Consider the following 27,417-nt stretch of genomic DNA (forward strand, 5'->3'; position numbering starts at 1 on the left):
TTTTAATCAAACAGCAATTTTACATAAAATGAATACAATCAAGTATATAAAATATAATCAAGCATATACAAAAATTTGGCAGTGATTAATTAAGTATGATTAAGGTTCATACAAAGCATAAGTAAAGCTGACCAGGGTACGGGGGGCGTTTCTTACCCTGCCTCCCTTGAAAGGAACAATGGGATGCAAACATAGCTTATATACTGTATGCACATACATATTCATCAGTATTTTCCCGCAAATCTCCTATTTTGGATTCTTAAAATCTATGTCACTATACTGCATAGCACATGTTCCACACTAAGGGTCTTCTGGTTTTTTTGGAGGTCTTTTCAGGGAAGGCTCATCATCTTCCTCACTGCTCCCTGAATAACATTGCAGGTTGTGCATGTGCATTAAGCTTGTGTTATGTAAAGTAAGCATTATGTTCCAAATAAGCCTTATTATTTCATAGATAAGACCACTACTCTACCACTATATATCTGGAATTGTCCCAACTTTGCTCATCCCAAGGCTGATTCTGTTTTAGGATCTAGCTTATCTCAATACTACATCCTGTATCCTATTTTTCACATGTAAGAACTGTAAAGGGCCCATCTGCTTTCCCATTATTAGCAAATGTTTTCTAAAATATTGCTATAGTTACAATGCTGTTAGCACAAATCATATCCATTTATCACGGAGGTATACTGGGGGCAGCTGAGGGAAGCTGGAAGAGACAAGGGGGTAGGGGTTTGTTGTACTGGGAGAGACTGGGGATACCAGAAAGCACACTGGGGACGACTGGGGGGGGTGGGTACTGGCATCTACTGGGAGGAACTGGGGATAGTGGTGAGGCGTCCCCTCCATGTGTGCTGTAGCACACACCTCCCCTGGTGGACTCGGTCTGGGAACCCCCTCACCTCCCTGGCACCAAACATTCCAGGTGCCAACCCACCCTTCTCCCCCACCTCCCGCCGTGGGACTCAGGCGTTGGGAAATATTGATCGACTGGAGGCTGGGGGAACGGGGGACACGGGACACAGAACCACCCGCGGCAGAACAGGGTGGGAACAGCCCTCCCCACTCCCCCACTGCCCCCCAGCATTTTCACAGAATTCTCAGGATTTTATCCCAGGTCACCCACAAATATCATTTTCTCCCAGGTTTCGTTTTGGGGGTGAAAGCACAGTTTTGGCACTTAAAAAATCCAGGTTTTCTGTATCTGAGGCTGTTTGAGGATGATGTCAGTGATAGGGCCTGGCCACCAAGGTGAAATGTCAATTTTCCACATCGCTGGGTGGGAAGAAAGGCAAAATCAAGGGGGACTTTGCGGCAGTTTCCCCCAATTTAGGGTATTTTCCCGCTTTTCTGGACTTGTTATGACCATTTTTTAACTCTCTCCCCTCTGTTGTTCGTCTCTTTCCCCAATTTGAGAGATTATTCCCCCCTTTTTTATTTGCTTTTCCTTTATTTTGGAATCTTTTTTCCCCCTTTTCTTATGCTTCTCTCCCACCACTTTGTGGGGTGTTCTTTCTGCCATTTCTGGTGTCACTCTTTTTTGTCTCTCTTTCTCCCTATTTTTTCGCACTCTTTCTCCCTTTTTAATATTCCTTTCCCCCATTCTTGGGTCCTTCACTCATTTTTGATGTCTTTCCCATCCCTTTGAGTTTCTATTCTCATTTGGAGGATCCTTTACACCTTCTTTTCTCTTTTTTTGATCTCTTTCCACTTGTTTCAGTGCTTTTCCTCTGTTGGCTCCTTTCCCCATGTACGGTCTCTTTTCCCATCTTTTGGGGTTATTATCCCCCCTCCCCCCCCCATGCTCTTGCTCCTTTTTTTGGTCTCTTATCCTGAATTTTGGGGTCCTTTCCCCAGTTTTGGCTCTTCCCCCTCTTTTTGGTCTCCTTTCCCATCTTTTCAGGGCTCTTTTCTCCCTTTTGGGGATCTCTTTTTCCTCTTTTCAGTCTCTTTTCCATCTTTTGGGCCTTCTTTCCCTTCTTTGGGGGATTCTTCCCCTCTTTTTTAGGCTAATTTTCTCCCATTTTTTTGGCACTGTTCCCCCCAGTGCCACCCCCAAGACACCCTAATATCCCCTCTACAAGTGTCCCCCTGGTGTCACCCACCTGGGTGATTGTGGATGTGACAGCCTGATCAAAGAGAGAGAAAGCTAGATAAGTTTTCCCAGAATCGGCCTGGGAAGGTTTAGGGAGCTGGAGATAAACAATGACAGCCAAATATTAAAAAAGCCTGCAGGTGGTGTTTTTCTAATAATCTGTTTTTCTCATAAGATTGTTTACAAATGGGTGTCTTGTTAATTAGTCAATCAGGTGAAATGTATTGATTAAATGACCCATCAGGTCTACCTGACGCAAACTAAGCCATAAAAGGAGCGAGAATGAAATAAACGAGAGGTTTTGCCACTTTGCTTTCTAATCCGACTACGTGTCATCTCTGACTCTCAATGGTGACAGGTGAGGTCCGGTGCCCGCCAGGCCTCAGCCAGTGCCCGTGCGTCCCTCGTCGCCGTCCCGTCGGGCCCTCGCAGGTCATTGCCAACGGCACCGTCGTAGTCGCCGCAGAGGCCACAGAGCCTCGCCCGCGCCTCCCTGGGCACCTCCACTGTCACCCCCACGGCGCCCAGTTCCACCAGAAATCCCGCCGTTCGGCTGATCCGGAGGGTCGTGCGTGTCTCTGTGATGGTCAACGGTCCCGGGAACTCCGCAGGCAGGGGAGTGGGGATCCCGTTGAGCTGGAAAACACCGGATTAATGGAAAAAAGGGGATTTGGGGAGATGCAGGGGCGAAGTGTAGTTGGAAGAATCTGGATGGAAAAGAGGGAGTTTGTGGAAAAATGATGGGATGCATCAAGGCATGGTGGGGATAGGATGAGGGACAACCCATGTAGGTGATTCTCTGACATGAAATTGGGAGAATAAAGAGGAATTTTGGTCAAAATAATGGGGTGTGTCAATTTATGGATGTCTCTTAGTGACCATGACCCATACAGGTGCTTCACTGGCAGGAAACTGGGAGCATAATAGAGCAATTTGGGAAAAATCAAGGTAAGGACATCCTGTGGTGCTGGCGGAATGGAACAACCCATGAAGACTCTTACCAGGTCAGAAATTGGGGAAAAAATATCAATTTTTTAAAATTAAAATGAAGGTTAGAAGGATGTTTAGGGTGACAACACACAGTGGTGACAGCATTTTTGAGCACCAGCCAGGGTGGTGAAAACTTACCCAGACCTTCCTGTTCCTGTGCACGGTGATGAGGCCGTGGGGGGTGAAGAGGTGAAGTGCCACCACTGCTGGCTGGTCCCCAACATCCCTGAAGTCCCCCAGCAGCCGGAACCACACCGGGTCCCGGGGGTCACACACGCTGGCCACCACATAGATGCCAGTGACCAGGGTGGGTCCAGTGACACCATCAAAGGTGACGAAGCGAGTGGCAGGGGACAGAGCACAGCGCCCTGGGCGTGCAGTGCAGGTGTGGGTGCCATCACGGAGGCCGCAGGTGTGGCCGAAGGGGCAAGTGAAGGGACGGCACTGGAGGCCCCCGGGCCCTCGACAGGTGCAGGATTGGGAGCAGTCAGAGGTCAGGATGGTCTCAGCGATCTATTTTCCATGGATAAAATGGAAAAAGTGGGGAAAAGTGCCCTAAAATGGTCAAAACATGGGGATGATGATGCTGTGAGGTCTCATGGGAGGAAGGAAAGGGGCCCATAGCTCCCAAATCCCCTGTGTGTCTCCATATTCGCAATGGGTGCCCATGGGGACCACCAGCATGTCCCCAGCATGTGGCCATGTCCCCACACATCCCCATGTCCTCCATGGGGGGCACAGTGGGGGAACTGGGACCTGCTGGGGGACACTGGGAACACTGGTGAAGACACAGGGAGACACTGGGACATGCTGGGAGACACTGGGAAGGACACTAAGTCACCCCACTAAGAAACTGGGATGCATTGGAGGAACTGTGGAGGTAACAGAGACAAATTGGGAGGGATTGGGAACACTGAGGAGGAAACTCCGGGAGGACTCGATTGCCCTGGGAGGGACTGTGGACAATAGAGGGAATACCAGGGGAGACTGGAAGGGAGGGGAGACCCTGGGCTAAAGGGTCCACTGGGTCATGTGTTTAGGGAAAGTGGGACACACAAGGAGAAATAATGACATGGGGAATGCTGGGGTGTACTGGGAGGGACTGGGGACACTGTGGGGGCACACTGAAAGGACCCAGGATCATCATGGGGAGCTTGGAAGGAGCTAGGGCTGGAACTGGGCTGTACTGGGAGGCACTGGGGCCACACTCACCTGGAAGTAGCGCCCCTGGTGGAGGCAGCCGCAGGTGCCTGGTAGGACGCAGCGGGCCCCATCGAACAGCAGCCCCTCGGTGCACTGACAGCCCTCGAAGCAGCGCTCACTGCAGGGGGGCGGGGCTGACACACCTGCACAGGTGTGCTCACAGGTGCGGGCACACAACTGGTAGTGGGTCTTGGGTGGGCAGGTGAGGGCTGGGAAGAGGAGGGAAGAAACAAAGGGAGTCAATGGGAGGCAGTGGAGCTACTGGGGGGTCATCTGGGGTCAACAGGTGTCTTCTGAGATCAATGCCATCCCATCTTTGGGGTGGGTGCTCCCATGGGGCTCCCATTTGGAGATGAGGGGGGCCCCACTGGTTGTACAGGGCTCCCCCGGAGGACACAGGCTTCCTGTTTTTGCCGGGGGGGGTCCCCTTTGCGGGTGTGATTTGGGCATTCCCCAGATGGGGGCTTAGCAATACAGACATGTGCCCCTTTTTCCATGCAGGAATGAGACCCTGCTCCACTCCCCCAGACCTCCAAATTCCCACCCTCACCAAAATTTCCACTCCCTGCAGAATTCCTGTCCCCACAAAAATCCTGACCCGTGAATTCCCACCCTCCCAAAACTTCACCACCCCAATCTTCCTGCCACTTCAAATTCCCGACCCCCTCCAAAATTCCCAAGCCCTCCATGTACTCACAGCAACCCGTGGCCTCCCGCCACTCCCGGAGTGCACCTCCAGCTGCCTGGCACGCGGCTGCATAGCCCTGAAAACCGGGGCAGGGGTCTCCATCCCCCCCGCACACCTGGCGCTCACAGGTTAGCAGATATGTGCGGGGCGGCACCGCCCCATGACACCCCGCAAAGGGTCCCTCGGGGTCCGCGAGCACCGCGCAGCGCCTCGCCTGGGCCGGGGAGCAGCTGGGGGCGGGCGCCAGGCGGGTGCAGTTTGTGGGGGAGCTGCCCAGAGCCTCCTCGTCAGGCTCGTCGTCGTGTGGGTCCCCGTTGAAGTTGCCGCAGAGGCCCCGGGGGCGGTGGGATGCGGGGGGCAGCGTCAGCACCATATACGCGTTGCCATCGTAGAGAATTTTGGGACCCCCCTGGACCTGGAGCAGCCGGTGGGACCCCACCTGCGCCACCCCCACCGCGCCGTCACGCAGCCACAGCGGCAGCAAGTGGCGCTCGCCATCCACCTGGGGGAGACGGGTGAGGATCTCGAAAGGGAACTCGAACGACCAAGGGTGGAGTTAATCCCTCCAAATTAGGTTTTGCAAACCCAAAAACAGGGTTTGCACCCTCAAAACTAGGGTCTGGACTTCCTTCTGTGCACCTCAAACCCATGGTTTACATCCTAAAAAGGGATGGTAATTACACTCCAAAAAGAGAGTTTTCCACCCCAAAATCATGGTTTCCACCTCAATCACACGGTTAGCACACCAGAAAGGATCTGTACAGCCCAAAAGTGGTGTGTGTACCCCAAACAGGGTTTGTACCTCTGAAACTAGGCTTTCACTCCCAAAAGCATTGCCCCCAAAATATTGCTTGCTCCTGAAAAACAGGGTGTGCACCCCAAAATCCGAGTTTTCACCTTAAACAAGGCCTTTCCTCACTGCTGCACCTCCCAAAACCCCATTTCCATCCCCTTTTTCGCCCCCCCAGTATCTTTTTGCCCCCAAAACCAGGGCTTGCAACCCCAAGCCCCCAGGGCCTCCACTCACCATCACCTCCCACTGCTGTCCCCTGTCCATCACCACAGTCACCCCGTGTGCCGTCACCATCACCCGCTGCACCTCCGTGTCCTCCTGCTCCAAGGCCACCGTGATAGGCTCCAGCTCTTCTTCAGGCTCACCCCTCTCCAACTCCAGCAGTAGGAGGGTGCAGGACCCCCCAAAATTCCCCAGGTGCCCATCGAAGGTGCTGTAAGCCCCTGCCCCCAAAACCTGGCACTGTTTGCAGGTGCGGGGGTGGCACCCCAGTACCCCATCCTGTACTGTGCATTCCTCGTCACTGGAGCAGCCTGGAGTGGGGTGACACTCCAGCCTCCCATTTTCGGAGCAGATGCAGCGCTCAGTGCAGGGAGGAGCAGGGTAAAACTGCTCTCCACGGGGGTAGTAGCGGCCCTCCAAAACACAGCCACACTGGGGGAGGGGCACACAGTTATCCCCACTCCTGAAAAATCCGGGATCACAGAAACAACCTTCAAAGCATGTGGAGGCATCAGAGCAGTCCTGAGGTCCAACTTCGCCTTGGCAGGTGGGAGGGCACGGAGGGCCGCAGAGCTCATAGTGCTGGTTCAGGGGGCACACAGGGCCTGTCAGGAAGGGAAAAGGGTTGGGAACACCAAAACCCCTGCAAAAACTCCCTGCAAAGCCTCAAAACCCTAACGGACACCCCAAATTCCCATGGATTTCCCAAAACTCCCTTGTCTGAACCCTAGAATCCCTCATCCAGGCCTCCCCTTGTGCAGACCTCAAATCCCCCATGGACACCCCAAAACTCCCTGTGTAGTCCCCAAAACCCCCACTAACACCCTAAAGCTCCACATGGAGACCCCAAAACCCCTGGGAACACTTCAAACCTGCCATGGAAACCCCAAAGCCCCCACAGACAGCCCCCACTCCCCTTCCCCTTGCCAGACACCCCAAATACCTCCACGGACAGCCCAAAACTCCTTCCCAAACCCTGTGTCCCTCTCTGCCCTCCAAAACCCCCCTGCACTCTCCCAAGTCCCCCAGGTCCCCCCATACTGCAGAAGGCAGCCGTTCTCCATGGCCGCACGGCAACGCCCTGGCTCTGGCACGCAGCAACATAGGTGGCAATGGCCGGGCACACGGTGTCCTGGTGTCCCTCATACAGGCAGGCATCAAAGAGACAATCATCCAAGTAAGGGCCGGGCTCGATGATGTCATGGCAGGCGGCAAAGGGCCCCCGTTTCTTCCCCAGCAGCCCACAGTGCTTATCTCCACGGTAGGCACGTTTCTGGGCATCACTGCACACCTGGCAGCCCTCGCTGCACCCAGCTGAGCACCCAGGGACATTGCTGACCTTCCAGCTGTCCCCTAAGTGGGTCTCATTGTCAGCATGGTGGCCATCACGGGTGACAAAGTCATCATGGGGGTCACCATTGGCGTTGCCGCAGAGGCCACAGACGGCGCCAGCGTAGGTGTTGGGGATGATGACACGGGCATAGCTGTACCAGTCAAAGGTGACAGTGACACCCATCTCAGTGGTGATGAAGCCATGGACACCACGGAGAGACACCTGGAGCTGATGGTTGTGGGTGAAGGGAAGGTCCAACAGGACACCGTTTATCTGGCAAGAGAGTTGCAGGTGGAATGAGGTCACGCAATGAAGTTGAAACCCACCCAGGTGTCATAGAATGACCTTGAAGACCACCTCGATACCACATGAAACCCTCCTGAAGACCATACAATAACCTTGAAACCTAACCCAATGCCATGGAATTGCCCTGAAACCCACAGATGCCACACAATGGCTTTGTAGCCCACAAAGAGACACCATGCAATGACTTTGAAGCCCATCAAGGTGATTTTGTAGCCACCCAGACACCACCCCAATGACTTTGAAACCCATCTAAACACCATACAAGAATCCTGAAACCCAACCAAATGCCTTGAAATGACTTTGAAACCCACCTAAACACCTTACAAGAACCTTGAAACTCCACCCATGTGTCATGTGATGACCTTGAAGCACATCTGAGGACCATACCATGACCTTGAGCCCTCACCAGATGCCATGCAATGACTCTGAACCACCCCTATCATCCCTACCTTGACCTTCTGGGGATGTTCCTGGCTGAGACTGAGGGTCATGTTATACACCTCCATGGTGACCACCTTAGTGAAGGAGACCAGGTGGCTGCCACGGTGATTGTTCTCCACAGTGACAGCAAAGGGGATGAGGGTGGGGTCAGTGGAGCAGAGCCCAGCTAGCAGGTAGACACAGGTACCCATGAAGTCGTAGCGGCGCCCATCGAAGGTGGTATAGTGGGGGTCACCAGTGGCCACGCAGATGGAGCGTCTGTTGGCCACACACCGCCGCACGCCCTTCACCACTGCGCACACCTCACCCGGCTTACACCCGGAGTCCTCGCACACCACCATTCCCAGCTCCATGTCACACCTACACCTGGAGTGACAGGTGTCATCGCCCCAAAACTCCTCGCCAGGGTGGTAGTAGCGGCCATCACGGGTGCAGCCACAGCGGGACACCGGCACACACTGTCCACCACTGAGCACGTGGCCAGTGTTACAGGCACAGGTCTCCACACAGGGCTGGTCACAGGTGGCTGTACTGTCCCAGTTGGAGCAGGTGGCTGGACAGGCATTGCCACACGACTCATAGTGGCTGTTTTCAGGGCAAGATAAGGCTGCAGAGGGAGGAAACGGGGATGATGGAGGGATTAGGGGAGTGGACAGCATTCAACAGAGTAGGTGGGGATTGGGAAAGTGTCTTGAATATGGGGAAGGGTCTGGAAAACAAGAAGGGTCTGGATTGCAAGGAGGAAGGTCTGGGAAATGTGGGAAGAGACTGGGACAAGAGGGATGAGGTCTGAGCCATGTGGCAAGGGTCTGGGCCTTGGGGGATGGGGTCTGGAATGCACAAGATGAGGTCTGGAACACAATGATAAAGGCCTGGAATATGTGGGAAAGATCTTGGAAATGTGGGATGGATTCTTGGAAAGATGGGGTGGGTTCTGGGACACAAGAAGCAGCTGGAGCACCAGGAGAACTTCCAGGGATCACCTGAGAGATTTGAGGGTTTCAACCTAGGATGCATCCCACTCCATTCCCCTCCTCCCCCACTCTGGCTCCTTCCCTTCTCAAAGAAAACCCCAGCCCTTACGGCATCCTGATGGCGTCCTCCAGTCATGGACCATGGCCCCATGCTTCTGACACGTCGCTGCATAGGTCTCCAGCACCTGGCAGAGGATTGACCTTGCCCCATTGCTCAGACACAGGTCAGACAGGCAGTTGCGATAGAAGTCATGAGGCTTCACTATGTTGTGACATGCTCTGAAGGGCCCCTGGAAGGATTTTTTGATGATCCCACAATAGTGGTTCCCGCCATAAATCTCCTTCTTTTTCTCATCACACACTGGGCATACTCCGTCACAATAATCCCAACAAATTGGGTCATCAACCTCAGAGTCAGCACTTTTCCAGTTTTTGGCCCATGTGACAATTGCAGTGATGTTGTCACCAGCCTCGGGGATGTCGTCAAGGGGCTTGAGGTTGAAATTCCCACAGAGACCACGGACGTGGCGGTAGTAGCTGCTGGAGAGGTTGATCTGGAGGTGCCAGTTCCAGTCATAGGAGACCTGGAGACCAAAATCTGTCTCCAGAGCAACACGGAGCCCAGTGGGATGGACCCGCACCTTCCCGTCTGCCAGGAGCACAGGGAGCAGCATCACCTCCCCATTCACCTGCCAATGGCCCAACATTCCCAGTTATCTCAATATTTTATTCTCAACATACACCAATATTTTATTCCAAATGTATCCTAATATTTTATTCCTCACATATCTCAATTCTTTATTCCCAGCATATTTCAACCCTAAATCTCATCATGTCCCCACATTTTACACATCCCAACATTTTATTCCAGGGGTATTTTATTACTGATAGGTCCCAATATTCTATTCCCACTATGACCCAATATTTTATTCCCAGAATATCCAAACATTCCACAGTATTTTATTTCTGTTGCATCCCAACATTTTATTTCTGAAATATCCTAATATTTTATTCCCTAGACACAGCAACATTTTATCCCAGTTTACCCCAACATCATATTCCTGGTTTTTTGCTGACACACCCCAGCATTTTATTCCCAACATCTTATTCCAATTTTATCACAACATTCTGTTCCTGACATATCCAAATATTCTATTCCCCATATTTTGTTCCCATAATTTCTCAACTTTTTATTCCTGACATATCCCAACATTTTATTCCCAAAATATGTCAATATTTCAACAATCAGCCTCCCAATCTGACTGATTTATCCCAAAACATTGGCACTGCTGGATGAAGAAGGATGTAGGGAAGAGCTGGATTAAGCAAAAAGTTGGGAAAAAGCCCAAATTCTCACATTTCCACCCAACTCACCCGGACTCTTCCATTTTCATTCCGGTGGAAGGAGATGCGTTGTCCATAGACGTCAACTTTGACCAGGGAGACATAGGACACAGATTGGATCCCACCACGGATGTCATTCTTGGCCTGGACCCTGAAGGGCACCAGCCCAGGGTCATTCCCATGGGATTCAGCCATGGTGTAGGTGCAGGTTCCTTGGAAGTCAAAGTCAAGTCCGTCGAAGGTTCGGAAGTGTGGGTCACCCCATGCCCAGCATGTGGCGACCAGGGCTGGGACACAGCGGGATTGGGCACCGCGGGGCCGGCAGCGCTCCTTGGGGCGGCAGTGCAGGGACTTGCAGGGGTCTGGGAGGGGAGGGAGAGAAGGATGAGCCATGGGCTGGGTGAAATAGGAGATAAACATTGGGGGAAGCCATGGGTTGGGCAAAAGGATGAAGAAGAAAGTGGGGGAAAGTCATATAAGAGAGAAAAATTGCAAGATGGGAAAGACCATGGAATAGGAAAAATCACGGGATGGAAGAAACTATGGGAACAAACATGGAATGAACAATGGGAGAAATCATAGCATGGAAAACCATGGGAAAAACAATGAGAAAAAGCATGGGAAAGATCATGGAAGAAACCATGGGATGGGAGAAAACATGGGAGGAACCATGGGAAACATCATGGGATGGGGAACAAAAATAAGAGAGAAACCTTGGGAGAAACCATGGGAAGAATTGTCCCATTCCTGACCCTTAGAGGCAGAATTCTGTTCCCTCCAGCTCCCCTTCCCTTTTTTCCCCATTCTACCCCTCAATCTCTCCCAGATCCACTTTGCATCTAAAACTCCCCTCTTCCCTCAACTTTTCCTCACTTTTTTTGATGCATCCCAAGACCCCTTCCTGGATTTCACAGAATTCGTCCTCAGTGCAAGTATGGTCATGGCAGGTAAGGCCCTGGCCAGGGACACAGGTGCAACGGGTCTGGCAGTGATCCTGGAAAAGCATCTCATGGGGCTGTGAGGGGGAGAGAAGAGAGAAAGGGAAATTCATGAAAATAGGAGATAAAAAGGAAAAATGCAGAAAAAAGGATGTAAGTGCAGACGAATAGGGAAAATAGTGAACAAATTGCTAGGCAAAGGGATGTACATGCATACCTTCTCTATAAAAAGGGGGGAAAAAAGGGTAAATGCAGGAAAAAAAAGACATAAATGTATAAAAATAGGGGGGAAATGCTGGGGAAAAGCATAAATAAAGGAAAAATGGGGAAAATGCAGAAAAATAAATGCAAACGCAGAACACAGAGAAAAATACAGGCAAGAAAAACAATGTAACTGCCTAGAAATAGGGGAAAAGAAAGAGAACACGGGAAATATGGCATAAAAATAGGAGGATGGAAAGGGGAAAATGTTGGGAAAATGAGAAAGAAAAGTAGGGAAAAATGCAAGAAAGAAAGGTGTAAAGACATAAGAAATAGAGAAAATGTGGGGAAATTATTTTTTAAAATATAAATACATCAAGCCAGGAAAAAAAAGAAAACACCATGATAACAGAGGTAAATGCAGAGAAATATGAGAGAAAAGAAAATAAATGAACGCAAAATATAGGTAAGGACATAAAAACAAAAAGGATGAAGGAATATAAGGAAAAAGGAAACAAAGGTATAAAAATAGGGAGAAAATGAAGGGGAAAAAAGACACAAATGCCCAAAAACAGGAAAAAAGGCCAGAAAAACTACCTTATAGTATTCCCCATCCCTGAAGCATTCACAGTAATCCTCGGGAACGCATCTGTGTCCATCAAAGACAGAACCCTGGTGGCACTGGCAGCCCTCAGTGCAGGTTTGGGGACAGGTGGTGGTATTTCCGGTGCAGATGTTGGCACAGGTGTTGGTGCAAAGCGAGTAGGTGCTGTTGGCTGGGCAGGTGGGGGCTGGAATTTTCATGGAATCATGTATTGAGTTGGGTTGGAAGGGACTTTAAAGCTCACCCCATCACCATCATCCCATGTCCTGTGTGTCACCACTGTCACCCAGACACAAACAGGAACATTCACCCCTGTGCCCTCCCAAACTCACAGCAGAAGGATGACGTCCTCCAAGTCCCCACAGTGACACCGGCACCTTGGCATGCAGTGACATAGCTCTGGATACTCTGGCACAGGACATGTGTGTCCCCTCCCGTCATGCAGAGGTCATGGATGCAGGATTGGGAATATGGGACGGGGTCAATGATGAGATGGCAGGAGCCAAAGGGACCTTCAGGGGCCGTGAGTAGGCCACAATAGTTGGGTTTTTGGAGGACTGCCACTTTCTCCTCTGTGCAGGTGGGACACTCATCCTTGGGACAGGTGTCATTGCAAGGTGTATCTGTTGTTTTCCACGCAGATCCAAAGGCTGTTGCATCTGGAGCCAGCTGGCCACTGGAAAGCTGGAACTCATCATTGCCTTGGCCATTGTAGTTGCCACAGAGGCCACACAAGCGCCCCATGTAGGTCTGGGGGACTGTGACCATCACGTGCTGGACGAGGTCATAGTGGACAATGAGGCCGAAGTCAGTGCGGAGCAGGACACCTGTCCCATGTGGGTAGACCTGGACCTGTCCCTCACTCAGGATGGTGGGGAGGTGGTGGGAAATGGAATCCACCTGGGATAGAGAAGGAAGAGTCGTCCAGTGAGGAGGTGGAACCAAACATTTGGGGGAAACACCTTCCAAACAATATTCTGACAGATTTGTGGATCCCACTTGGAAGAAAAAGTTTGAATGAGAACGGATTAGTCTTGGAGATGGGATGAGGGCTCCCCCCACCAAGGAAACAGAGTTTTGGGGTTGATTGAGGTAGAATGAAAAATTTAGGGAAAACAACTTCCAACCAAGGTTTTAATGCATTTACAGATCTTGCTTAGAAAGAAAAGTTGGACTGGGATGGGAGATGGGCTGAGGTGTCCCTTCTATAAAGAAACCCAGTTTGGGGGGATCCCATGAGATTTGAAACATAAAGAGCCATGTTACCATGACATCTGCCCTTTTTCCTTGTTTCAAGGTCAAGGTGACCCCATAGACTTCCACAGACAACACTTGGATCCCGGAGACCTTCCCCTTCTGCCGCGCCTCCTTCTGGATTGTGACCATAAATGATCTCACATCGTCACTTGTGCAGGTCTGGGTGAGGATGTAGGAGCAAGTACCAGTGATGTTGAAGGCCATCCCATCAAAGGTAACATAGGTGTGGTCACCTGTGGCTACACAGGTGCTGGACAGCTGCAAGGGAGACTGGACGACATCACTGATGACCTTCCCATGGCCACCATCAGGACGGGAAGTATTTTGGCACTCCACAGTGCCACCAGAGAGGCACTGGCACATCTCCTGCTCTGTGGGGTAGAATGTCTCCCCCTCTTTGTAGTAGACTCCATGGTGGCTGCAGCCACAGTGGGACATGGGGACACACTCGTCACCGCTGAGCATGAAGCCATCCTGACATGTGCAGCCCTCGCGGCACCATCCTTGGCATGTGGCAGAGTCAATACCGCAGGTGTGCTGGCAGGTGTGGGCGCAGAGCTCATAGGAGCTGTTGGAAGGACAGGGAATATCTGCCGGGAAACAATGGGATTCATAAGGAATCAGGAAATTCCAAGCCAAATCCTGGAACATTCCTGGAATTCAGGTGCAAACTTCACCAAATACAGGGTTTTTTAGCCCATGGCAAACTCTCAATTTTCATCCCTGTGCACATGACAAGGGACATCATCAAATGACAATCCAATGATTATCTGATGATGATCCAATGACCATCCATAAGGAACATCCCAGCCCATTTCAATAGGAATTCTTCCACTAAACCACCCAATTTCTCACATTTCTATGGAGAAAAATGTAACATTCACTCAAAGAATGGGATCACTCCACACTGGGTCCTCAACTGATCTCCAGGCTGAATCCCTTTAACCCAATTCCACTATTTTTGGTACATTTTTTGATGGTTCTCCCTCTAAATTATCCACCTTTTAGCCAACACCAGGAAATTGGAGATTTTGAGGGGGTAAATTATTCCAGATGAGACAGCTTCTTCCTTAGGAAAGGTTTAATTTGGGTGGATTATGGGATCAACCAAAACTTTGGGTGGAATTTCCACTGGATTCCCATGCACCTCTGGGTTGTTCATACATGGATTTGGAGCAGATTTGAGGATCCTTTGGATACTGCTGAAGGAAAAACCCTCCCATTGTCCCAACTTACAGCAGAAATTATCTGTTCTCCACCTCCCGATGGACACACCAGCAGCCTGGCATGCGGTGGCGTAGAGGGCAATGATTGGACAGATCCCTTCTTCCTGATCAGGGAACAGGCAGGAGTCATGGATGCAGCTCTGGAAGTACTGGTGGCCATCAACATGACTATGACATGCTCTAAAAGGTCCATCCACTTCCAAAATAATTTCACATCCCATCCCAGAGACTTCCTGCTGCAGCCAGGAAGGTGCAAGTGTGCTGGAACATTCCACTGTTGACCTCTCACCACATCCTGGGACATCTGTGACCTTCCAGCTGCTCCCAAAGGCATCGGGGTCTGATGTCACATGGTTGCTCCTCATCATCATGTCGTCACTTGCAGCACCATTGTAGTTCCCACAGAGCCCACATAGGGCATTAGTGAAGCCACTGGGCACCATGGTGGTGACGTGGCTGTACCAGTCATAGGTGACAACGAGGCCAAAATCGGTCACTACCACCGCATCCTGCCCGTGACGATAGACAACAATCTTTCTTTCACTGTAGTGATATGGGAGATTGATCAACTGCTCATCAATCTGGGGAGAAAACCATAAAAATTGATCAACTTTGCAAAGTGATAGTAAACTACTTGCAACAGCCAGAGCAATCAAAAAGCATTAATTTAATTAAATTTTGAATTGAATTAAATTTTGGATTTAAGAGAATGAGAAGGACCATGTCCCAAGAGGAGGCTGATCAACCACTCCTTGATCTGGAACAGGCAAATTATGTTGATTTAATTACATTTCAGATGTTAATAGGATGAGGTTTGGGACAAGGTGGAGAATGTGGTGAAAAAAGAAGGGATCATTTCCTAAACTCACCATGATTTTTCCAGGACGTTCCCTGCTAATGCTGATGGTTTTGTTGTAGACTTTGACTGTCACCATGGCAATGGACAACATGAAGTTGTCACTTCGGTGGCCATTCTGCACCAACACCTGGAATCCCACCAAATTTTGGGTGTCCTCACACAACCCTACCAACAGGTAGACACATGTGCCCTGGAAGATGAACCTCTTGCCATCAAAGGTCTCATAGTGGGTGGCTCCAACAGCAGTGCAGACCCCAAAACTTCTGGGATAACAATCCTGGATCCCCTCCTCCACCCGGCATTCCTCCTCAGTGCCACAGCCAGAATCCCGGCACACTGCCTGCCGCTGCTCCGCGTCACACACACAGCGTTGGGTGCAAGTGAGATCACCCCAAAATTCCTCGCCAAGGCCATAGAAGAGACCCCGAAAGACACAGCCACATTCAGAGGGGGGGATGCAGGTGTTGGCATCAAGGACAAGGCCCTCGTGGCACACGCAAGTGTCTACGCAGGTGGTGACAGCGGCACAGCTGGATGACACAGCGGGGATGTTGCAGGAAGGGAGGAAGGCGAGGCCACAGGTGCTGTAGGTGCTGTTGGGCGGGCAAGTGAGAGCTGGACAGGGAAGGAGACAGCAGTCAGGGTGGGGCGGCACATGGTGGAACAGACTTCTTTGACTATCTACGCAGATATCCTGGAGTCTCCATGGATTTTATGGAGTCTCCATGGACTTCCTAGGCCTTCTGCCTGGACATTCTGGAGTGTCTGAGGACTTCTTGCTCAGACTTTCTAGAGACTCCACAGACTTTGTGGACTTTCTACATAGACTTTCTGGAATCTCCCTGGACTTCCATGGATTTCCTGCTTGGATCTGCTGCCATAACCTTTCCCAGCCCATGATCCTATGGATCGTTAGTCCCACAATAATTAGGCTCTGCCCATCCCAAGGAGCATTTTCACCCAACCATCCTCTACTCACGACATCCCACTGTTGTCCTCCAATTGGAAACATTGATGCCCTCCTCCTGGCAGTCATCAGCATAGGTCTCAAAGGCGTGGCACAGCACATCACGATGCCCCTCATTGGCACACAGGTCATAGATACAGTTCTTCACGTAGATATTAGGACTGATAGTGTCATGACATGACCGGAATGGCCCAGAATGTTGGGACAACTTCCCACACCAGGTCTCTGCCTTGTATGTCACCGCCTGGTCCCATCTGCACCGCCCACAGTCACCATCACAAGTGTCCTGGCAGCGGCTACTCTCACTGGTCACCTTCCAGCTCTGCCCAAATTCCACAATATCCCACACTTGTGTTCCATCAGGAGAGAGAGTGTCATCCTGGGGATTCCCATTGTTGTTCCCACACATTCCGCACACTTTTCCAGAAAGAGCAGCCGGAAGTTTGATCACTATATGATCATCCCAGTTGTAGAGGACTTTCAGCTTGAAATTTGATTGGATCAACATGGATTTACCCTTCTGGTGGATGCGGAGCTTCCCATGGGAGAGGGAGATGGGAAGGTGCGAGCGGTGGTTGTTCACCTGGAGGACAACAAAAACCATCAAAACAACCAAAATCCTTCAAAATTTGGCATAGAGTTTAAGAAGACTAGAAGTGTTTTCATGCAAGGGTTACCTGCACACCAGCAAACCCAGGAATTATTTAGGATAAGATCCTCAAGATCATTGATAAATATGCAATTTCAGCAAAATTTTTAAAAATTTGGAAATTATGATGGCTTACCCTCACCATCCCATTCTCTGACTGGACAGCAGTGATGGTGACGTTGTCGATGTGGATGGTGATGGAGCTGATGGAGGAAACTTTGGAGTTCTCCTTTTCCTTCTTTGTGACCTCAACAGAGAAGGCAGGAAGGGTGGGATCGGGATCGCAGATGGTGGTCAAGGTGTAGGCACATGTTCCCATGAAATCAAAGGTTTTTCCATCAAAACTGCGGTAGTGTGACCCGCCAGCAAGCCAACAGGTGGAGAAAGTGTCCTGGATGCAGTCTGGTTGTCCATCCACCAGCTCACACCTCTCCTCACATACCAAATCCTCATAGGAGAGTGATGTGGGGACTGAAAAAAAGGGGAAAACCCATGAATGGTCAACTGCACAAGGCCCAACCATTGGGGTGACACAACAGTGGACTGACTGTACTCACTGGTGGCACAGAGCCCTGGGAAGCCATATCCAGTGTGACTCTGGAACCCAAATACCAGGAGCCCAATGGGCACCTGCGAGTTCTCAGCACTCTGCATTTTTGCTCCCACAGCAATGCTGGCCCAGGAGAAATCTGTGCCAGGAATGGCCTGCCATGCCATGGTGTTGTCTGGCCGATGGTTGAGGGTGGTGGTGGCAGTGGCAGTGGTGGGTGCAATGAGGATGGCATGATTATACTGGCTGGGCACACTGCTAAAGCGGAATGCAGTGCAATGGGCAGTGACAGGTGGGACAACAAGGAGAAAGGGATCTTGCCAAGATGAGCCGCTGAAGAAAAACACCACCTGCACTGCCACCACTGCACTGATGTACAGGTGGGAGTTACGGTTCAGCACGAATGTCTGCACCTCCCCTGCCGCCATGGCCACAGTCGCATTCCCACTCCCGGTGTTGTAGGTGATGGTGTTGTCTTCATCTGTCACCACGTAAACGAAGTCAACGTCTGTCTGCAGTGGATTGGGTGGCACCACATAGCTCCTCCCCCATCCTGTCATTGGGAGGAGCTGCTCCACCACAAAGTCAAAGCCAGCAGACACCTTGACACAGGTGTGGCCACTGAGGACGGCCACAGGGGTGTCGGCCACCACAACTGTGCCAGTGAAGTCCTGGCTGCTCTGGAGCTGCAGGCTGTGGTAGGGCTGCAGGAACAGGCGGAGCACGGCACCAGGGACGTAAGTGGCCCCAGCATAGTGGAAAGTGGCAGTGGTGGTGATGCTGATAGCGGTGGTGGTGGCACCGGTGGCCACCACGAACTCAGTCAGGCCATAAGTGTAGTTCCCAACTGGTGTCACCACATAGTACCTGGTGCCCAGGCTCTCCATAGGTAGGAGGGCAGTGGCACCCACAGTGTAGCCCTTGGTGCTGACAGACACCACAGAGATGTCACCGCTGGCCTGGACCACCAAGGTTTTATCGAAAGTGTGGCTTCCAGTGAGTTCCAGGTTAGCAGGGAGAGGCAAGGGCACAGTGACATCTGGCCTCAGGGTGATGTTCTTGGTGACAGAGCCGCCACGGAGCGTCACTGACACCTGGGTGTCAGCAGGGCCATAGGAGGTGAGCAGCAGCTGCAGGTGCGCACTGGGGGACTCGTCATCATTCTGTGGGAACACGGCCAGGAACTCCCGGCCCTGGTAGCTGGCACTGGAGAGTGCTGGGGAAAGAGGGGGAAAAGGAGGCCTTGGTTAATTTTTATGTTAACCAAGGGGTTATATAAAAGGGGCTTTTATATTTTTATATCAATTCTGTACGTGTTTATATATCAATTTTCCTATTTTGCAGTAGGAATTGTACTGAAATTACATTAAAGATATGACTGCGGTATCCAATTTATAGAGTTCATTTTTATATATAATCATAATATAAATTCTATTTACAGCTTGTTATGTTAATAAACAACATTTGTATTCTATTAGCAAATTATTAAAATACATCAATGTGTTAAAAATATGAAATAATGTTGTATTATTAACTAATATTAATTACACAAAATACTATTTCTTAATACAACAATATTACTAGACATTTATATTATTACACCTTGTGTTCATGATATATTACTAGTATTATGTAATATACTTTAATATATTACTACTGATTAGCACGCTGATAAAATATTAATAATATAGGACTCATATATCCGTTAAAATATGTCAATTACATTTCAGCCTGTTACAGTATTATTATACTTGTTATCCATTATATTACATTGTTATATAATTTTCTATGTTATTATTATACAGATCTATTAATTATAAAATTGTGATATACAATACTTATATTTAAATATATAGTAGTATTTTTTCTATTGCTTTGTACTTAATTTTGATAGAAATATCAGCAAATATTTAATTCAACTCCATAAACATTAAAAATAATTAAAGTAATTCAATAATAAACACTGTGGCTATTGAATTTATTTCAGTATTAATAATAGTAGAAAATACATTTACATGTTATTTTTATAATTATATAAAACAGTAGATGATTTATATTTTCTCTATAAAATTATACAGATAATGATTTTAAATAATTTTTTTCTTGTTTTCATAGAAATGGTTTGGGAAAAAATTGTAAAAATCAAGCAAAAATAAGCAGTAAGGTGCAAAATTACAAAGGTAGAGAATATATTAGAGAAAAGAATAGAAATAGTATACCATTGTATTACACTATATTGCAATATAATCTATGATTATAGGTATCATTAATATAACAATTATAAAAGTAGATATTACATTGTAATGCAGAATATAATAATATATAATTATGTAAATAAATATTATATGCATAAATTACATACTGTTATAATACAATAACAATAACAATACAATATAATACTATAACACTGGCATTCATATAATATGCAACTCTACATAATATTATATTGTGTAGTAAGAATTATATTGTATTGTAAAGTAAGAATTGTATTATATAATTATATTTGTAGTAATTCATATTTATTCTATAGTTAATAATTATATCTTAATAACTAGATAGTTATATATAATAGCAATATATAGTCTGCTATATTAATAAATTCAGTAATATATTATATGAATAGAAAATATATTACATTCTCCTAGTTCACATCTTTTGTACATCCATATAAACATTTAAATAAGTTTATACTGAATTTTTATAAAAATTTTTACTAAAAAATGCAAATCAATAATAATAATAATAACAACATAATTACAGCATTATAAATCATACGTTGTATTTTTTATAATTACAGTAGAGATTATATTATATATTCAGATAGAACTGTTGTACTGTATGTATATTATTAATATATCCTCAACACATAAAAATATAGATAAGTAATAATAAGCAATTACTGTCCTATTGATCAATAAGATGATATTCAATTACACGATTTAATATTATTATTAGCCAAATAAAATGTTATGTATTTTGTATAAGATAAAATGCATATATAAAAATATACATTTTATATATATAAAAATATATAAAGGAAGACTAAGCAAAAGATACTTTAAAAGAATCAAAAATATTTTTTCATTTTTTTTAATGCTACAGACCAGCAAAATAGCCATTTTTTGCCCCAAAACAGGCTTAAAAGAGTGGGTGTCTTCTCCTAATTAAAAGGGAGAAAAAAAAATCTTGAGATTGGCAGGGAAAAAAAAGGAAAATAAGATGAAAATTGAATAAAACTCAGCATATACATAAAAGCCCATCATAAGGATTTTCTTTTAATTTAAAAAATAGGTAATTGGGTATGTTAGATTAAAAAAATAATTCTGGTGATTTTTTTGGAAAAAAATGGAATTTGAGTGTTTTGGGGGAAAAACAGGGAATAATGAGGTTTAACTTTGAATAAAAAAAGAGGATTAAAGGGGGCTTTCTGAAATAATACATGAATAAGAGTTTTGCTTTTAAAAAAGGGGGATTATGAAGAAACATTAAGAGGGAAATGAGCAATTGGAATTTTAATAATTATAACAGAGTAAAAGAGGTTATTTTCTTTAAAGTACTTGAAACCTAAAAAAGAGTTCAAGAGGGCTTTTTTTCCTCATTAAATAAATTTTTAAAATAAAATTAAACAAAAAAACCCACAAGAAAATATTAAGAGAATAAAAAGTATTTTTTTCTTTAGAACATTACCTCAAAATTGGGTTGATAAAAGGTTTTAATGACAATGAGAAAAAAGCCAGGAAAATAAGGATTAAAAGGGTTTTTTTTCCTTAAGAACTTACTTCTTTTATTTAAAAAGAGCAAATAAAAGGACTTTTGTTTCATCTAAAAACATCTTTTTAAAGTAGATATTTTTTCCCTGGAAGAAAATACAGTTCCAGCATATAAATCTTGGGGTTTTGTCCTGGAAAAACACTAAAACCAATCATTAGAATTTTAGCTAAAAAAAAAAACCAACAAAAAACCAAAAACACACACACACACAAAAAAACCAAAACAAAACAACAAAAAAAACCAAAACCAAAAACTAAACCAAAATAACCAGGAAAATGTGCATTTTTTTTTTTCCCATAGAAACTGAGGAAAAAGGGGATTTTTCCCCATGAAATTATAGAGGCATTCATGAAAAAAAGAAGATTCTAAAGGTTTTTGGATTAAAAAAATATTTCAAAATGGGGGCTTTTGGTTAAAAATAATAAATCTGCAGCTGAGAAGTTGTTGGAGAAATTTTCAGGCAAAAACAAGACCAGGGACTCAGGATTTCATTTTCTGTGCTAAAAAGCCTGGAAATATGTACAAAATCCATGAAATTTGGAGATTTTGTGTGGAAAACAGCAGTTTTACTTACCACAGAATAGAAGGAAGAGCCACCATATCCCATCTTGTGCCATCCCTAAGAAAAGCACCGAAAATCACTAAAAACTGTTATTTTATGGGAAAAATCCATGTGAGTCCTGGGATTTCTCCAGAAGCCTCAAATAACCTCCAAATTACCCAAAAACGTCTTTTTTCAGCACATGGAAACCTCTTGGGGCTTATTTTGGTCCCCACTGCCTCAAAATCTACTCCAAACATTTGAAACTATAAAATTTTTGTCCAAAATTCTCCACATTTGGATCAAAACGGATTTCCTTCCCAAATTATCCCATTTTGGGTTAAAATATATTTTCCCCCCAATCTCCCCCCCCCCACACCTCTATTGGTCAAAATGGCATTAAACAGGATTAAACATTCCCTTGAGGCCACATCAGAGTCTACATCTATATCACGTTCCATCTAAAAACAAAGGAATTTTAATTAAAATCATCTAGATTCACATCAAAATGGGGTTTAAAATGATGACACAGCATTCCCACCAACCCCTGCCCTTGATGTCACCTCAATACCCCATTTCCACCAAATCCACACTAAAACTTCATGGAAAGGATGAATTTTTCCCCAAATCCCCTCAGTTTCAGTCAAAATGGGGTAGTTTTGTGCCCAACATCCCCCAAATTCAGATCAAAATGGGGCTCAACATCCAGGAAAACCCTTCACTCACCTTGTCCCGTACAAACCCTCCCAAATGCTGAATTTGGCGTCAAAAAGGTGAAGAAAAAACCCACCAATTTTTGGACATGACGAGGACAAAAAAACCTGAAATTTGGGAGAAAGATGCACAAAAAGAGCAAACCCATGAGACTTGGGAAAAGAAGTGTTTAAAACCCAACATTTTGAAAGAAAAAGGGCTAAAATTATGAAACTTGTGGGGGAAAGGGGGCCAAAGTGATATAATTCTGGAAGGGAAAGGGTAAAAAAAATCTGAAATTTGGGCAGAAAAGATCCTCAATTTCTGCCCATCACCAAACAACAAGGAAAACCAGGAATAAACAGGGAATTAAGCCTCCCCACTCTTCTCCACTCACCAGCCCCTTGGCAGTTCAATTCCCGGGCCCCTTCAGACACAGAATGTTTGTCCCAAAGTCACTCTTTTTATACCCAAATAAAAAATACCCAAGACACAGCCAAACCATACAGATTTGGGCGGATTCAGCAGAATTTCAGGATGGGGGCCGGGGGAGGAAAGCAAAGGGGCATGACTCAAAGTTCCAAGTGAATTTGGGACCTGGCAGCTGGATCTTGTCAGGGATAGGAAATGCTGGGAGTGGAACTCACAGGACATCTTGATGGATGTGACTGACAGGGATGTTGTGACAGGTGTGGAACCACAGGAATGTCATAACAGGTGTGGCACCCACAGCAATCATGCCAAATTCCCTGAACTCCCAGAATTGCTGTCCCCGTGGTACCTTCTGGCCCCATGACACTGGGGAAAGGACAAGCCAAGTCCGGATGTTTTTTATCCAAAATTAATGATCAAAAGTCCCAGCGGGGAATTCCAGGGAATGGGAAATTCTGGCCCAAATGACTGAAAAAGCTGAAGAAAACCAGCTGGAGCCAGGAGAGACAATGGTAAACAGGGAATTAAAGGGCCTTTGCCTTAAAATGAAGACATAAAAATGGGGAAACCCTGAACACCAGAGATCCTCAAAACTGTCCAGAGACAGAGACCCCACCCCCAAAGCCATCCAGGGACCTCCAAAACCACTTGGAGATCCCCCAAAACTACCCGGTGATCCCCTCAGCCCTCTGAACCCCCCGAACCACAAGGTCCCTCTGGGGAGATGGGGGTCCCTGGAAAGGTTTTGGGGCTCCTGATAAATGACACGAAGCAGAGGAATTTTCAGTTGCCCTGAAGATGCTGGATGGAGCTTAAAGACAACTGGGAAAAAAGCTGAAAGGATGTAAAGGCATGGACAGAGCATCGCAAGCACAGCTGGAGCCAGTGGACAAACAGGTAATGAGGAATATAGTGGGGTTTTTGTCAAGTTATGAAACAAGAAGTAACAGTGCATGCTCAAGGGAAACTTTCAAGGAAAGGTCACGTGTAATATGGAAGCATTCCGTGAATATGACCACCAGAGATCTGATCGTGGCCCCTACAGGACCATACCCTGTGGCAAAGTTTCACCGCACACATCAGATTAAAGGAGAAGTCCTTCAGTGTGTCCTGCACAGATAAAGAATGCCTGCTTTCTAATGCTTCAAATTGTGTTAAAAAGTTTATTTGCCAGCCAATTTTTCTATCATTCCCTTGGACGGGCTAACTGATCTAAGGGGAGCTGAGAGAGTCCTGTCAGGATCTGGGAGTCCCTGCGAAGGTTTGGAGTTTCTAGGCAAGATTTGGCAGGATCCATAGGGGATATTGGGGGTCTCTGTCAGTGGGATCCCAGCTCTCTGCCACTTTAACAAACCCGAGGGCCTCCCAAACCACATGGGAATCCCCCTGACCCTCCTGCACCAGTCCCTTCTAGGATACCCAGAACCACAACAACCTCCCTCCTCCCCAAGCCTTTCCCTGGGGATCCCAAACAACCTCTCTGAGATCCTCAAAACCATCCCAGTCAACCCCCAGGACTCCCTGGGCATCTCTCAGTGCACCCAGGCCCCCAAACCCCTCCAGGAATCCCCAAAGCCCTCCCAAGGACCCCTCCCCTCCCCCGCCTTCCCCCTCCCCCGCCTTCCCCCTCCCCCGCCTTCCCCCTCCCCCGCTTCCCATTGGCTGCAGCGCCCGCCCGGCTCCGCCCTGAACCAATCATCGCCCAAGCTCGGAGCGCTGGGGCGAAACCACACGAGAGCGCGGGCGGTGGAGCGGGTCAGGCCTGAGGGCTCCGGAGGCGACCGAGGGGGGATTTTGCGGGGCTCGGGACGGTCCCGCGTCACTTCTCGCATACCTCCCGCAGAGGCTCAACCTGGAGCAGCGAACGGAGCGTCCGGTGCAAAGGAGGTGGGAGAGCAGCCCGGCCTCAAGTGCCCCTCGGGATCCCCAAGTGCACACTGAAGGCTCCAGTCTGCTCCCCCGTTCCCTCAAGTGTTCCTTTAAGGACTCCAAGTGCTCCCCACACCCCAAGTGCCTGCCAATTCCCTCCCTTGTGCCCGTGTTCCCTAAGACTGCCTTGAGGACCTCCAACTACCCCACCCGATCGCAGGTGATGCCCCGGACCCGCCATTCTGCCCATAAGTGCATCCTACAGTCCCCCAAACTCCTCCCGAGACCACCAGCCCTGTGGGGTCACTGCAGGGTCAGCATTTCGGGGGTCCTCGCCCCTCCCCAACCCCCTCCTCCTGAACGCCAGGCCCTGCTCAGGCCCCGCCCCTGCGGGCTGGAAGGGGCAAACCCAAACATAGGCTTCGCCCCCCTGAAGCTCCACCCTCGATGAGCCCCTTGTCCAATGGTGCTTGAGGTGACGCCAAGGGGAGGAGCCAGCACTGGGCACGCCCCTGGTGGGCAGGGCCCTGCTGAGCTCTGCTGCTTCCCGGGGTTCCCTGCAGGGAGTGTCACGGGGGAGGTCACCTGATACCCCCAGGACCCTGCAGGGGGCAGTGCCCAGGCAGTCACGTGACCCACGTGAGACACTTCTGCAAGCACCAGCAGGCGTCTTCCCCCCAGGCTGTCTCCCAGGAACCCTTGTGGCAGGATCCATGGTGGAGGCCACATGACTCCCACAAGACCCTCTGGCCAATGGGAAGCAGCTCTCTGGATACCCTGCAGTGGGCACTATGCTCACAGTCATGCAACTCCCACCATGCCCCGCGGCAAATCAGCAGCAGCTGCTGTGCCCCTCTGCACCAGGGGCTGCCACCCAATGGGAAGCAAGACTCCCATGAGCCTTTGCTGCAGGAACCATTTTGGTGGTCATATGACGGCCTCAGGGCTCTGCGGTGTGCACCATGTTGGAAGCCACGCGGCTCCCAGGATGCCCTGCAAGGGAGGCGCTTCCTGAGGACCCGCGCCAGGGAGGGCCCAGCTTCAGGTCACGTGACCCCTGTGAGGCCCCCACAGCTAGTCAGGAGCCGTGCACATGATGCCCTACAGGGGGCGCCATGGCAGCAGCCACTGGGTGAGGAACCAGAGGAGCCCTTGAGGGTCATGGGGTCATTTGTGGGCAAGGAGCCCGGTTGAGGGCCATGGGGTCACTTGTGGGTCATTGGGTCATTTGAGGGTCATGGGGGGTGCTTGTCAGCCAGGGAGTCAATCGAAGGCTGGGGGCTGCTGAGGGTCATGAGGCACCTTTGTGGGGCTGGGGAGCCCTTTTGTGGGTCAGAGGGGTCACTTGAGGGGCCTGGATGTGCCCCTCTGGGCTCACGTGGTAATTTGTGGCCCGGGGCGGTCACTTGTGGGGTAGGGGGGAACGTTGTGGGTCAGCGGTCACTCGAGGGGCTGAGGGGGCACTTGTGGGCTGGGGAGACACCTCTGGCAAAGGAAATCTCTTGTGGGGATGGGAGAACACTTGTGGGACTGCCACCCCCCGTGACATGCAGCCCCCCAGGCCCTCTTGGGGACCTCCTCCTCCTCTGGATGCTGTGATGCCACTGCCAGGCCGTAAGGGGACACCTTTGGTAAGACAACCCCACCCCCAAATTTCAGGGCTCTGCCCCTGCACCTCCCCCAGGTCCCTCTAACTCCCCATTTGCTCTCTCTTCCCTCTCCCAGGGCCATCGAGTCACTCCTGGAATGCCCACCTGGGCACCCCCAGCCCATGGTGGGGCCAATAAAGCAATGACACCCCAAAATTGCACCTGGGAGGTGGGGAGACCCCCAAAACTCCCTCCTTTATCTCCCCCACCTTTGGGATTGCCTCCAATCCCCTCCCTCTCCAAATGTCTCCAAGAGCATTTGGGGGCTTCTGGGAGCTCAAAAGCGCCTGTTGGTGGGGCGCTGGGTGTCTCTAGGGGGTCTCTGAGGGTCTTTGGCGTGTTTGGTGGGGCTCTGAGGCTGAGGAAGGTGTTATGAGTAGAAAAGTTGTCCATTTTTTTTTTAAAGTTTGCAGAGTTAACAAGTTAAACCAATTGCTGCTAAGTTGGAGTTTTAACTATTTTTTGTTAATAATTTCATGTTGTAATTACCTGTTGTTAATAATTTTCCTTTAATTACTTGTTGTTGATGATTAGAAATCCCTCTTTGTCAAGTATCACCCTGCTGCTTCCTGGAAAATGGCACCCAGGACTGTGAGGAGGAAGTGCAAATCTGTGAGGAGGTATGCAAATCTGGAAACACCTCACCAAATCTAGCAGGAAAAACCCTTTTTAGCCAATGTCCCAAGCACCTGACCTTGGCTTCTGTGAATTGCAACTTCAACTTTGACACCTTCAACCCCCTTTCCCCTAAAAAGTTTAAAAGTTCAATGGTGCTCACCCTCATAACCTCTTCCCTTGGACCTGCAACCAACAAATCGTCTA

General features: G+C 48.4%; 1 protein-coding gene across 2 annotated transcripts; it reads right to left on the bottom strand.

Annotated features, from left to right (window-relative positions):
* Positions 1 to 25,321, bottom strand: LOC102074004 (Fc gamma binding protein). Of its 2 annotated transcripts, none has more exons than XM_074546532.1 (21): positions 24,912 to 25,321; positions 22,679 to 22,773; positions 21,986 to 22,030; positions 17,648 to 18,856; positions 17,227 to 17,561; positions 16,454 to 17,024; positions 15,485 to 16,089; positions 14,626 to 15,196; positions 13,399 to 13,979; positions 12,465 to 13,032; positions 12,126 to 12,319; positions 11,263 to 11,404; positions 10,420 to 10,751; positions 9,155 to 9,734; positions 8,080 to 8,678; positions 7,033 to 7,597; positions 6,004 to 6,596; positions 4,986 to 5,478; positions 4,298 to 4,497; positions 3,224 to 3,598; positions 1 to 2,731 (listed from the first exon to the last, which is right to left on the bottom strand). In XM_074546532.1, the coding sequence occupies exons 3-21, from the start codon at positions 22,026 to 22,028 to the stop codon at positions 2,441 to 2,443; spliced, it is 8,847 nt and encodes a 2,948-aa protein (XP_074402633.1). In that variant the 5' UTR covers positions 22,029 to 22,030; positions 22,679 to 22,773; positions 24,912 to 25,321; the 3' UTR covers positions 1 to 2,440. The 2 variants fall into 2 exon arrangements, with proteins under 2 accessions (XP_074402633.1, XP_074402632.1); XM_074546531.1 differs by lacking the exon at positions 24,912 to 25,321 and adding an exon at positions 23,043 to 23,141.
* Positions 25,322 to 27,417: the final 2,096 nt, after the last annotated feature.

This window comes from Zonotrichia albicollis, chromosome 8, assembly GCF_047830755.1.
Source record: "Zonotrichia albicollis isolate bZonAlb1 chromosome 8, bZonAlb1.hap1, whole genome shotgun sequence".
NCBI classification, from domain to species: Eukaryota; Metazoa; Chordata; class Aves; order Passeriformes; family Passerellidae; genus Zonotrichia; species Zonotrichia albicollis.

Bases quoted from the DNA above. Each gene is read 5' to 3' on its own strand.
- LOC102074004 (XM_074546532.1), bottom strand. From the start codon at position 22,028: ATGGCACAAGATGGGATATGGTGGCTCTTCCTTCTATTCTGTG. The intron at 8,679-9,154 runs GTAAGGGCTGGG...CTCCCTCTGCAG, and splicing joins GAGGACGCCATCAGGATGCC to CCTTATCTTGCCCTGAAAAC. The intron at 7,598-8,079 runs GTAGGGATGATA...CTCTCTTGCCAG, and splicing joins AACATCCCCAGAAGGTCAAG to ATAAACGGTGTCCTGTTGGA.